This window comes from Hypomesus transpacificus, chromosome 16, assembly GCF_021917145.1.
Source record: "Hypomesus transpacificus isolate Combined female chromosome 16, fHypTra1, whole genome shotgun sequence".
In the NCBI taxonomy this organism is placed as follows: Eukaryota; Metazoa; Chordata; class Actinopteri; order Osmeriformes; family Osmeridae; genus Hypomesus; species Hypomesus transpacificus.
In genome coordinates this window covers 313,607-327,218 of record NC_061075.1, presented here as the reverse complement: position 1 = coordinate 327,218, position 13,612 = coordinate 313,607, and the positions used below count along the sequence as shown (strand labels likewise).

The 13,612-nt window shown below is 47.4% G+C and overlaps 1 protein-coding gene across 3 annotated transcripts; it reads left to right on the top strand.

The window, feature by feature from the left end:
• The first annotated feature begins 1,287 nt into the window (after positions 1 to 1,287).
• Positions 1,288 to 13,568, top strand: hdlbpa (high density lipoprotein binding protein a). Of its 3 annotated transcripts, none has more exons than XM_047036852.1 (28): positions 1,288 to 1,390; positions 2,702 to 2,773; positions 3,684 to 3,798; positions 4,016 to 4,170; positions 4,690 to 4,905; positions 5,046 to 5,252; positions 5,463 to 5,678; positions 5,814 to 6,020; positions 6,120 to 6,227; positions 6,313 to 6,417; positions 6,515 to 6,593; positions 6,698 to 6,837; positions 6,963 to 7,067; positions 7,216 to 7,329; positions 7,414 to 7,500; positions 7,596 to 7,727; positions 7,830 to 8,048; positions 9,054 to 9,275; positions 9,549 to 9,767; positions 9,851 to 9,989; positions 10,127 to 10,278; positions 10,446 to 10,550; positions 10,655 to 10,789; positions 10,906 to 11,049; positions 11,245 to 11,424; positions 11,566 to 11,682; positions 11,829 to 11,969; positions 12,097 to 13,568. In XM_047036852.1, exons 3-28 carry the CDS (start codon positions 3,723 to 3,725, stop codon positions 12,184 to 12,186), a joined length of 3,810 nt encoding a protein of 1,269 aa, XP_046892808.1. In that variant the 5' UTR covers positions 1,288 to 1,390; positions 2,702 to 2,773; positions 3,684 to 3,722; the 3' UTR covers positions 12,187 to 13,568. The 3 variants fall into 3 exon arrangements, with proteins under 3 accessions (XP_046892808.1, XP_046892807.1, XP_046892806.1); XM_047036851.1 differs by having other exon boundaries at positions 4,010 to 4,170; XM_047036850.1 differs by having other exon boundaries at positions 3,959 to 4,170.
• Positions 13,569 to 13,612: the final 44 nt, after the last annotated feature.

Genomic DNA, 13,612 nt, shown 5'->3' with positions numbered 1-13,612 from the left:
TCAGTGAAGAGAGACAACATGTACAAATATTTGCCTGATTGGTCAAATTGGAAAAGAAAATTGGGATTCAATCAACTGGGACTTGTTTATAGATCACTACATTCTACCTAAAGTAAATGAACCCTAACCCTACACTGTCCTCCCCGGCTATCCATTCCTGATCACCGTCCTCCCCAGCCATCCACTCCTGAACACACCGTCCTCCCCAGACATCCACCCCTGGACACTAAAGTTCAATTCACGGTAGTCAGTGCACTCACTATTCAAATGTTGACGGTGTATGTGGTTCTCTTCGCTAAAGTGTAACATTTGGAACCTGGAGACTAATGGTTCAAATCCCGTCAAGATTTTGAATTCTGCAGGTTGAAATGTGCTTTACGGTTCCTTTATCAGGAGTTAAGTCTAACCCTCTAACATGTACATTATACAATATTTTGCCATTTTGAGGAGGAATCTGCCATTGCTGCTTGCAGCTATACTATGGTTTGAATCCTTTCGAACTCAAGTCAAAATCGCTAGGATCGCAAAACTTACTTACCCAGCCTTTAATGTAAACTCTATGTTTGCAGATATGCAAGTAGTGTAAATGTCAGTTGCATCCATCTCCTCTGTGATGGATTTAGTAACCTTGAGATGATTGTAGCCGATGCATATCCCATTTTAGAGTGAACAAATCCAATCTCGTGGATCATCCCGTTAAGACATTTATCAATTAATCAATCACTTTATTTATAAAGCACAATTAAACACAACTTCCGTTGACCAATGTGCTATACAGAGTGCTAAATAGGACCACAACATGATAACTGACACAGACAAACAGAATAACCGCATCAACGGTTAGGCTATGGACTTACTCGGTGGTCCATTGTCTAAAAGTTCGCGTTATTCCCCAAAGTGAGTGACGTATATAATAAGCAATTGGCGGGTTAGCCAAACTCAGTTGTAAAACAACTTTTGGAGACAACGTTTGGGAAGACAATGAATAATGTCCGAGGATGGCCATGCATGGACTGAAGTCCATTTAGAAGAATAAACGGTGTAAACTGTCACAAAATTGACAAGGCCCATTTGATAAACATAGTCTCTTATTACAGCGTGATATTAAATATTTTATTAATTTACAAACTACAAGCACCAGCCCAATTTATTGAAAATGCAAAGTAAGTCCGTGCTATTAGCTAACAATGTTTTTAATATTAGTTACACAATGTACTTTTTCTCTCCATGAAGTATGTGATTTGTAACCGGAGGCTTTGAGGTGACGTTCAAGGATACGATTGGAGGGCGGCTTCCGTATATATTACTCCGGGTTCGGTCCCACCTTCTCGCCAGTGGAGTTTCATCAAAGCTTCTGCACCATACAGGGCAGACGAGAACATAAACACAAGTAAGTAGCTATTAGACAGTTTAGAAAATGTAACACGTCCCGTCTGATTTCTGCGCAGGGATATCTAATTGTATTGATGACATTAAAGAGACAGCGGCGCTAACTGAAATATTGATGTAACAAAATGTACTATGGTTGGACTCCATGTCATTTTCTCCAATGCTCAGCTGTATTCCTTATGCCTACGTGGACTTCGTGCAGCTTACTTGCTAGATTTTGTGGATCTGCGAGGATTGAGTTGTCATTTGTTTTGTCAAGCAAAACCGTTAAATTGGTAGGGTTGATAACACAGTCCAGCTATTGATTGAATAGTATTTCATCCCTTTCTTAACGAAATCAAGTTTCCTAATGGAGTTTCTCCAGTCTGGTAGCGAGACGCCTTGGCTGGCTAGCTGTCTAGGCTAGCTTTCATCCTGCTAGCAGCAGAACCGTGAATTGCAAGCTAGCTAGCTAGTACCTACGTGTCACAATCGCGCACGGTCAAAGTTTATGCCGACGGAGTCTAACTAGCGGGTACCTAAGTTACTAACTAGCTAATCATGGGTAACAAGTGTTTTTAGATTATGCCTGATACACAAAATCAAACAATATTTCACAACTCCGAAGAATGTTTAAAATTAGGCCTAATGTCTAACAAGCATGCATTCCAATTGCCATTTTAAAGAATTCGTCGGACATTACTGAAACAAGTCGACGAAGCTAGCTAGTTAGCTTGCTAGCCACAAAGCCTAACACTGCCTCCTTTCAAATAATCCTTAAAGTAGCTTGTAACCAAGATGGTAGCGAAAGCTATTTATCCAAGTGTAGCTCCTTATTTAATAAACTGCAATCTAATCATTTATTGCGCTACTGTATCTTACTATTTTGGCAGCTAGCTATGTCTCCTAGCCTCCTGGTGTTTTAGGCCACTGTTGTTAGCTACCACACAACAATTATGCAACCTTCTCTGCCGAGGCCTGGAGGATTCCGAGCAGTTTCCAGGAGATGTTCTTCAACACCACTCCCAGTTTTCCTTATTTAGTCTTTGCACAACTTGCGTTTTGTAAATAGATTGAGGGCTGTGTGTCAAACGTGTTGTATACAGGCGTAATTGTGGGTCAATTTACATAGCTGTCTTGAAAACACAATACAGTATTTGCAACATTGCAGTACATTTCAAATGCTGTTCTTGTATTTAGCTATACTGTATTTTATGTATTGAAACCTTAATGTGTTATCTATTCATCATTTAAGGATTGTGTGTCTCTCCTGGCTGTAAGAGAACTTGAGATTATCTGGGAAAATATGAAAATATTTGCTTTTGCTTTTCAGGCAAAAGCTGGCAGGCTGACACCAACAGGCAGCTTTACAGGACGGATTATCTGGTAACTGACCATTTAGCTGGTAAGATCTGACACCACTCTAAGCTCCTAATTAGGCCTATAGCCACGAGGCTGTTCTGACCTGCAGATTTCAGATGTGAGTCAGAAGAATAGAGATGGTGCCCATACAGTTCCTGTACACTTGGTTATAGAACAGACAGATATAATCAGCCAGTTGCAAAATAACATGCCTCTTTCTGTACCATTCTACATGGGTCTGCATTTAGCAGTTGTTTCACTTGCCATTGGCTTGTAGTTAAGTGGCTCTGCTTCCCAACCATGAGACCTGAAGACTTCTGGGAAGGAAGAGGCCCTTAATGGGTGTTCAGAACAGTGTGAAAACAACCCTGTGTTCAGAACAGTGTGAAAACAACCCTGTGCAATATCCAGGATCCTCATGCTGTAAGTGGCTGTAACCTGCTCTCCAGGAGCCAGTGCACATGCTCCCTAACACTTGTCATTTACTGTGGCTAGTAGAAGTTCAGTAAAGTGTAGTTCATGTGTCTGGTTGCCGTAGGAGGGTTGAGCGGGCTCAGGTTGACGCTACCCTCAGTGGATGAACTGACGTGTTTCAGTAGCGAAATCCTCTTAACCTTGGGAGCTTGCTCAGCGAGAATAGCCCTGGACACAGACGGGCTGGGATCCTCTGAGTGGAGACACTTTACCATTGGCACAATTAATGAAAGTAGTTTAATCACTTTGTCATGCTACTTAATATCTCGTACCTGGACTATCTGCACAAAGAGCTGACGTTGAAATTCTTACCACTTAAGAATTTTACTTCATAGTGTGTCTCTTTTGATCATATATAGATTAGATAATGACCAACATCTCAAAGTCCACACAAATAGTTGGCATGTACTAAGGTGAAGTTGTTTATATAACATGTTTGCCATTCTTTTCAATCTTTTCTTTACTTCTTTCATCCCTAGTGGCACACTCGTACTCCGTGTAAACGTGGGATTTTGACCATGAGTTCAGTCGCTGTACTTACGCAGGAAAGCTTCAACGAGCACCGCAATGGGCTGCTGCCAGAGCAGGGTGGTGGTGAGTCTGGTTTCCAATTATTTGATCAACTTGACAATAACACATTTCAAGCATGCAAAGTAATCAGAGACGTAGCCCAAAGCAACAGTAGCCCATAGCACGATAGCCCATGGGAACTGCAAGTGATCGGATGTATTTGTGTGTTTTTGGTTTGGGGTAGACTCTGAGCCTCTTCCTGATGGTGTGTTGGCTTCTCCTGCCTCTCTCCCAGTGGCAGGGCCCAGTGGTGCAGGGGATGAGGAGGCCCTTCCCACCTACAAGGATGCCTTCCCCCCGCTGCCTGAGAAGGGTTCCTCACCTGAGGGGGCTCAGCAACCAGCCAACGCCTGGACCTCCAACATCCGTCCTCTCAAGTCTTCTGTCATCACCCAGGTACAGCACTGTTACTAAAACATAAAAAAAAAAAAGATGCATAGAGGTCAGTAAAAAATGTCGTCCCTGTTCTTGGAAAGATACCGTGCTATAGATTTTTGCTCCAACCCCAGTTCATGTGATTTAGCACATCAACCAGCTAATCAGATGTCTGAGCGGTTAGGGATGCAGGCTATTAATCAGAAGGTTGCTGGTTTGATTCCCGCCGCGCAAAAATGATGTTGTGTCCTTGGGCAAGGCACTTCACCCTACTTGCCTCGGGGGAATGTCCCTGTACTTTCTGTAAATCGCTTTGGATAAGAGTGTCTGCTAAATGACTAAAGGTGAATGTAATAATTAGGATCGGGTGTGCAAGATTAGTGTTGGAACAAAAATGGGAAGGTAGCTTTCCAGTAACGTTTGAACTCCACTGCAGCAGTGGAATCCGTGTGTGACTGACTCTTAATGTTAAAATGCTGCTTATGTCTGCTTAGTGTCAGACAGACATTCATCTGTCCATCTGCTGGTGTTATGATCCAGGTTTTCCACGTTCCTCTGGAGGAGCGCAAGTACAAGGACATCAACCAGTTTGGAGAAGGAGATCAGGCCAAGGTCTGTGTGGACATCATGCACAAAACCGGAGCGCACCTGGAGCTCTCCATGGCTAAAGACCAAGGCCTTTCCATCATGGTGTCTGGGAAACTGGACGCTGTGATGAAGGCCCGCAAGGAGATTGTGTCCCGACTGCAGACTCAGGTCCGCACACATTATTCCCCCTCTGCTCTTAAACACGGAGTTTGTGGATTGATTGCGATTTGCTATTCATCCGTATATCCAACATCCCTCTTGGGAGTTTGGTTCTTGTAGAAGTGTTAATAGTAGATTCTGTCTTCTAGGCTTCAGCTACTGTGGGCATCCCCAAAGAGCACCATCGCTTTGTCATCGGCAAGAATGGGGAGAAGCTGCAGGAACTGGAGCTGAAGACTGCCACCAAGATCCAGATCCCACGCCCCGACGACCCCAGCAACCAGATCAAGATCTCTGGCACCAAGGAGGGCCTGGAGAAGGCCAAGCACGAGATCCTGCTCATCTCTGCCGAGCAGGTACTATCTCCTGACACGTGACACACACACACAACCAGCCTGTGGTTATCTGTCATCCAAAGGTTGCCTGTCAGATGGTTCAACTCTAGCTGATGTGTATCTGTCTTTGTGTGCTGTGAATTGTGGATGTTTGTCGTCTAGGGTACAATTGGCATTTAAATACAAAGTGTGTTTTGGACGAGTGACTGATCCGGCCACACTGTGTTCCAGGATAAGCGTGCTGTGGAGAGGGTGAACGTTGACAAGGTGTACCATCCCTTCATCACCGGGGCTCACAACAAGCTGGTGGGGGACATGTCGCAGGAGACAGGCGCCCGCATCAACGTCCCTCCACCCAGCGTCAACAAGACGGAGATCGTCATCACTGGGGAGAAGGAGCAGGTTGCTCTGGCTGTGGCTTTGATCAAGAAGATTTATGAGGAGAAGGTGTGCCCCTCCAAGACTCTCTGTCCAGCAGGAATTCTGTCCTGACACACTGCTGGAATGTTGTTTGACCTCAGCCATTCTTGTCATGATGTTGGTTTGTTCAACAATATTTTCTCTCTGCGGCTTGTCCATTAGAAAAAGAACACCACCACCATTGCAGTGGAGGTGAAGAAATCTCAGCACAAGTATGTGATCGGCCACAGGGGCAACACCCTGCAGGACATCCTGGAGCGTACCGGCGTGTCGGTCGAGATCCCACCCTCCGACAGCAGCTCAGAGACCGTCATTCTGCGAGGGGAGCCGGACCGGCTGGGCCAGGCACTCACCGAGGTTTACGCCAAGGTACGGTGCTTTGGTCAGCCTGTCTCTCCAGCACACGTGATGGGTTGTAGGTGTGGATGATGATGATGATGATGATGGGTGTGGGGTTTTCCTTGGCAGGCCAACAGCTACACTGTGTCATCAGTCTCGGCTCCTTCCTGGCTTCATCGCTTCATCATCGGCAAAAAGGGGCAGAATCTGGCCAAGATCACGGCTCAGATGCCTAAGGTTCGTTTGTAGAGTCACAAGTTTCCAGTCTCTGTTTCTTACTGGAAGTGAGTTCTTACAATCTGTATTCTTGTTTTTTTTCCAGGTGCATATTGAGTTTACCGAGGGGGAGGATAAAATTACCCTGGAGGGTCCCACCAAAGATATGCAAATGGTGCAGAGCCAGATTGAAGCTATTGTCACAGACTTGGTGAGGATAACGAGCCTTCTATGAAAAGTAATGGCTGTTCACCTAAAACACGGCCAGTTTTAACCACTGAATATTTTTCAAAAAATGTCATTTGCAGGTAAGCCGCATGGATTATACAGAGATCAGCGTGGATCCTAAATTTCACAGACATCTCATTGGCAAAGGCGGCGCTAACAGTGAGTCTCATGATCACGGACTTCTGCTTCTAAGCCTTATAGCAGTCAGTGGCTGCTTAGCAACAGACCAGAGCTAAACTTGGAGCTTGTTTTTCTTCCTTCAGTAAACCGCATCAAGGACAGCCACAAGGTGTCTGTCCGTATCCCCCCTGATAACGAGAAGAGCAACCTGATCCGCATCGAGGGGGATCCCCAGGGCGTCCAGGAGGCCAAGGATGAGCTGCTGAAGCTGGCGTCGCGCATGGTGAGGACGCTATGACGGGGGACGCTGTGACGGGGGACGCTGTGACGGGGGACGCTGTGACGGGGAGCATTTTACAGATTATGGTGCACTTAGGTTTTTCTTGCGTAACTTGTCTTTTCTTTCAGGAGAATGAGCGTACAAAGGACCTGATAATTGAACAGCGTTTTCACAGAGCCATCATCGGCCAGAAGGGGGAGAATATTAAGGAAGTGCGGGACAAGTTCCCTGAGGTGAGTTTGAGTTTCAGAAGAAACAAACCATGTGACTTATTTTCCTAAATCCCTTTTATTCTTGTGTTTTTGGAATATTGTATTTTTTATGCAAACCTTTTTTTGGGTGTGTTTATGAATGTTGAACTTTGTTTTGTTGGGGAATTAGGTCATCATCAACTTCCCCGACCCTGCTAATAAGAGTGACATTGTTCAGCTTCGCGGGCCGCACACCGAGGTGGAGAAATGCTCCAAATTCATGCAGAAGATGGTGGCTGAAATGGTTGGTACATCACAATGTCTTGTGGGGTAAAATAATATTTTCTAATGTTTGGCTTCCCCTTCTGACATGCTGTGCGTCTTTCAGGTGGAGAACAGTTTTTCTGTGTCAGTTCCCATCTTCAAGCAATTCCACAAGAACATCATTGGAAAAGGAGGAGCAAATATTAAGAAGGTATCATGGTGAAATCGAGTTGCAGCCTACGATCATAACCTTAACATGCGTCTTAACATTCCCCTGAATGTGCCTTTCATTTGCCACGTTCCCAGATTCGTGAGGAAACTAACACCAAGATCGACCTGCCTGCTGAGAACAGTAACTCTGAGATGATCGTCATCACAGGCAAGAAGGCCAACTGTGAGGCAGCCCGGGCACGTGTCCTGGCTATTCAGAAGGAGCTGGTGGGTCAATAGCCTCATTTAGGGGTGAACATTTTCAAAGTCCTTAAGTTCATTTTAGTGAGTCCTGTGGTGCAGCTCATGACCCAGCATCTCCTCATCCAGGCAAACATCACAGAGCTGGAGGTCTCCATCCCCTCCAAGCTGCACAATTCCCTGATTGGCTCCAAGGGCCGTCTGGTGCGCTCCATCATGGAGGAGTGTGGAGGGGTGCACATTCACTTCCCCACCGAGGGCTCTGGCATCGACACGGTCACCATCCGGGGGCCTGCAGAGGAGGTGGAGAGAGCTCGTCAGCAGCTGCTGGCCCACGCAGAGGAGAAGGTACCCTCCTCCTGCTCCTCCTCTTAACCCTCCTCCTGCTCCTCTTAACCCTCCTGCTCCTCTTAACCCTCCTGCTCCTCCTCTTAACCCTCCTCCTGCTCCTCTTAACCCGCCTGCTCCTCCTCTTAACCCTCCTGCTCCTCCTCTTAACCCTCCTGCTCCTCTTAACCCTCCTGCTCCTCCTCTTAACCCTCCTGCTGCTCCTCTTAACCCTCCCCCTGCTCCTCTTAACCCTCCTCCTGCTCCTCTTAACCCTCCTGCTCCTCTTAACCCTCCTGCTCCTCCTCTTAACCCTCCTGCTCCTCTTAACCCTCCTGCTCCTCCTCTTAACCCTCCTCCTGCTCCTCTTAACCCGCCTGCTCCTCCTCTTAACCCTCCTGCTCCTCTTAACCCTCCTGCTCCTCCTCTTAACCCTCCTGCTCCTCTTAACCCTCCTCCTGCTCCTCCTCTTAACCCTCCTGCTCCTCTTAACCCTCCTGCTCCTCCTCTTAACCCTCCTCCTGCTCCTCTTAACCCTCCTCCTGCTCCTCTTAACCCTCCTGCTCCTCCTCTTAACCCTCCTGCTCCTCCTCTTAACCCTCCTGCTCCTCCTCTTAACCCTCCTGCTCCTCTTAACCCTCCTCCTGCTCCTCCTCTTAACCCTCCTGCTCCTCTTAACCCTCCTGCTCCTCCTCTTAACCCTCCTCCTGCTCCTCTTAACCCTCCTCCTGCTCCTCTTAACCCTCCTGCTCCTCCTCTTAACCCTCCTGCTCCTCCTCTTAACCCTCCTGCTGCTCCTCTTAACCCTCCTCCTGCTCCTCTTAACCCTCCTGCTCCTCCTCTTAACCCTCCTGCTCCTCCTCTTAACCCTCCTCCTGCTCCTCTTAACCCTCCTGCTCCTCCTCTTAACCCTCCTGCTCCTCCTCTTAACCCTCCTCCTCTTAACCCCACAAACATCATATGGAGGAAGATGCTGGCATCTCCTAACATAACATTTATGCAGTACTGTTGTCTTGTCTTTTCAAGCAAACTAAGAATCACACAGCAGAGCTGCGTGCCAAGCCGGAGTACCACAAGTTCCTGATTGGGAAAGGAGGCGTCAACATCCGCAAGGTGCGGGACAACACCGGAGCCAGGATCATCTTCCCCACAGCAGACGACCCAGACCAGGAGCTCATCACGGTGGTGGGCACTGAGGAGGCCGTGGCTGAGGCCCAGAAGGAGCTGGAGAAACTGATCCAGAGTCTGGTACAAAGCTGTTTTAATATACGTACAGTTGCTGATCTGCTCACGCAGAAAATTAGGCTTTTATGATTGTATATATCATGGGCATAGTTTTATCAAATGTGGGTGTGAAGGCATGTTTCATAATATTCTTTGCTTCATAAAAAGTAGGGGGGATACATTTGCCGTTTTATATTATGAAACCTACACCCCTGGTCTATAAATGGGGAAAATAAAATTAATATTCAAAAAATTGAATATGAATGACTTGACTGGGGAGGCATCCTGTGTTTCCAGGACAACGTGGTTGAGGACACGATGAACGTGGACCCCAAGCACCACCGCTACTTTGTGGCACGGCGTGGTCAGGTGCTGAGGGACATTGCTGACGAGTATGGAGGAGTGATGGTGAGCTTCCCTCGCACCGGTGCCCAGAGCGACAAGGTCACACTGAAGGGGGCCAAAGACTGCGTGGAAGCAGCCAAAAAGCGCATGCTGGAGATGGTCGAGGATCTGGTAGGTGGACGCCTAATGCTCGCTGGTCCTACATCTTGACACAGCTCTTAGTTACTGACCGTAACTGTTTCTGTGGCTCCCAGGATGCTCAGGTTACCATGGAGTGTGTGATCGCTCAGAAGTTCCACCGCTCCATCATGGGGCCCAAGGGCTCCCGGATCCAGCAGATCACCAGAGATCACAGCGTTCAGATCAAGTTCCCAGAGAGGGAGGACCCCCAAGGTAGCTGTCCCTTCCCAACTGGCATGGTTGGAAAGAGAACTGCCTTATCGAGCGTTACTCACTTTCTGATCCAACTGAACTGCTTTATCGAGCGTTACTCACTTTCTGATCAAGCTGTTTTGCGTTGGTGCTCTCAGCTGCCCCCCCTGCCGAGGCCCCAGCCCAGGAGAACGGGGAGGACAACGTGGAGGTGAAGGAGCCAGTGGATCCTGCCGCCCCAAAGAAATGTGACGTGATCGTCCTGTCAGGACGCAAGGAACGGTGTGAGGCTGCTGTAGAGGCCCTCAAGGTCAGTCCTCAGAACACACATCTCACAGTAGAAACAGTCAAACAGATCTCTTCTCTCACAGTACAACCACAGTTTGAAAAGGGGGTATGTGGGTGGGAACCAGGGTTGTTTATTGGTCAACAAGAATACTTTTATTATTTTATTAATAACCATGTTGTTGTGTTAAGGCTTTGGTTCCTGTCACCATTGAGGTGGAAGTGCCTTTTGAGCTTCACCGCTACATCATCGGGCAGAAAGGAAGTGGAATCCGTAAGATGATGGATGAATTTGAGGTTGGTGTTTCACATCAGAGGTTCAAACGGAGATGGGTCAAGTTATTTTCACCTAACCACAATCATCTTACATTGTGAAAAATAAATACATGTTTTGTCCCCAGGTGAATATTCAAGTGCCTGCTCCTGACCTGCAGTCTGATGTGATCACCATCACGGGCCTGTCCACCCACCTGGACCGGGCCAAGGAGGGCCTACTGGAGCGCGTCAAAGAGCTGCAGGCGGAGCAGGAGGACCGGGTGAGTCGACCAGCCGGCTCTCAGCCGGGCGGAAAGCTGCTTTATTGTGTGTGTGTGAACACATCATTGCCGTAAATCAAGATGTAACCTGCTCATCTCCGTGCTGTACCCTGTAGGCTCTCAGGAGCTTCAAGCTGACCATCACTGTGGACCCCAAGTATCACCCTAAGATCATCGGCCGTAAGGGTGCCATCATCACCAACATCCGCACCGAGCATGACGTAAACATCCAGTTCCCGGAGAAGAATGATGAGAACCAGGTAGTTCATCCACAGGAACATTGTTTTAGCTGCCACTTTTATTATTGCCTTTGTCATGTCATCCAGTGGAACACTTGTCTTATCTGTATTACCTTTTGTAATGTGATATTTGATGTATGCTTGGTGTCACTGCTCAGATGCCCAAGGTTGGCGTGTAGACAAATGTCTGGGTCCTGATGTTGTTTTGGTGTGCAGGACCAGATCACCATAACTGGCTACGAGCACAGGGCCACCGCAGCCCGTGATGCCATCCAGAGCCTCGTGGATGACCTGGAGGAGATGGTGTCAGAAGACATCACGCTGGACAGCAGGGTCCACGCACGCATCATTGGTGCCCGGGGCAAGGGCATCCGCAAGATCATGGACGAGTTCAAGGTGGGCCTGAGTAACCGGTCACGTCACCCAAAACACTGACATGTTTCCCATGCTGGGACGTAGTGATGCCCCAGACTGCCTGTAAACCATGGGAAACTGTTTTTTTCTATCATCTCATGCCTGTCTACTGTTCCCGTGCAGGTTGATCTGAGGTTCCCACAGAGCGGGGCAGCTGACCCCAACCTGGTGACCGTCACGGGCCGCCCAGAGCTGGTGGACGAGGCTATCGACCACCTCCTCAACCTGGAGGAGGAATACGTAAGCGCCTCGCCATCCATGCACTCATTGGGTCTGATGCTGACTCAGAAAGCTCAACAATGTACCACTTTACATGAAACTTGGTTTTGGGTTCAGAAGCAGTGGGGGAATTATGAAGTAAATGTGTCTGTTTCCTGTGTGTTCAGATGGCGGATGTGGTGGAGAACGAGTCCAAGATGGCGTACATGAGGCCCCCTGGGGGCGGGGCGGCGTCCATGGATGAGCCCCGCGGCCCGTCCAAGGGCTTTGTGGTGAGAGAGGCTCCCTGGACCACTGGCAGTGAGAAGGTTCGCCTGCATGATTCTAAAGACTCATCTCCAGTGTTCATGTTGGCAATGAATGTGGTCATGTTTGTAGCAGGACCCTGTGTAGGCAGGGTCATGTTGGTGATGGTTTGCTCTCTTCTGTCTCCAGGCTCCAGACATGAGCAGTTCAGAGGATTTCCCCAGCTTTGGTGCTCCTGTGGCAACCAAGTCCTCCCCCTGGGGGCCCAAACGCTTCTGAACCTCACTGCTGCAGCTCAGCCTCCACCACCTCCACCTCCCGGCTCCATCTTTCCTCCAACTTCCCTTCTCCGGCCCCTCCTGACCTGGACTGATCGCTGACACTGACCCCACAACAAGTCAACTCTTCAGTTATGAAATGATTTCATTCTTCTCTGTGTCTCTACTCAACCTGGTCTGCCTTTGTAGATTGATGGTGAAGTCTGAAGTGCTTTCGACTGTATTTGACATATGAGCTTTGTATCTGCATCAAGTATGTCCTCTGCAAAGAAAAAAAAAGAAACTACAATTATGAAGAAAAAAATTAGAAAAAAAAGTCAGAGATATTGCTTGGTTGTTGGGTGAAGTAAAAACATATATAATTGAGTCAATGTTGTTAGACTTGACATTTCATTGTGATTTGAATTGTGCTACCAAATCCAAAGCTGTAAATGCAACAGAGCGAGGCTTGTTAGGTTTATACAGGTCGACTTCTCTTCTCTTAGTTGCCTTTGCAGGGTCGGGGGTGAAAAGGTTGAACTCCAACTAGTGACCTGTGGCAATGTGTGTGTCCTGTTCTGCTTGTGACTGAAGTGGTGTGTGACCATCCTGGTGGCAGCTCGCTTCCCCCTGATCCTCATGTAGCTGTGTATAACCTCAGTCATGCGTTATGTCTTTCATACATTTTAGTGGTTGTCATCTCGTCTTTCTTTTCTATTGCTTGTGTAACTGTGCTTATGTGAACGGGAAGGTAGCTGTGTACCTTGCAGCCTTATGAGTCGGTCACAGTTGTTGGGAGAGGTTTCATTCACTACAGAATGTTTCATGCTCAAACTGCCAGCTGCTTTGGAGATGATATGGGAGCTGTACCCTCTCCTACAACACTAGACCCAGAAGCTCCAGAGTTGTTAAACCCCACACTAACTGTTTATGTACTTGTTCATTATTTGTTGTTTTTTGACATTCAAAAAGAGTTTTTAGTCAACACTCTGATCATGTACGCAGAAGAGCAGACCATTTTGTGCCAACTGTCTAGTGATGTCGTGTACTCATCCTTGGGTTAGGGTCAGTGTCCAGTCCCTTTGTCTTCCAGTTGCTATACAGATTGTTCTGTAAACATAGCAATGGCCCTTTTTATCAGCCTTACATCTAGAATGATATAAACCAGACAGACATGATGTCACTGATGAGACAAGGTGGTTATGTCTATGGGTCTAACCAGATTAGCTCCGCCCCCAGATCATCGGCTGCTTTTGGGAACTCTAGACATCAGTGTTTAAATGCTGGTCTATGTCATTCTAGCCTTATATGAAAGATTATGCAAAAACCATAGAGAAGTCAAACGATTATGGATGACACTGGAAATGAAATTGTCCAAAAAGTCAATAAAAATCGAAAATATTATTTTTTGGTCTCGTTCATTATGTCACATGCTACTGAACGTTCTA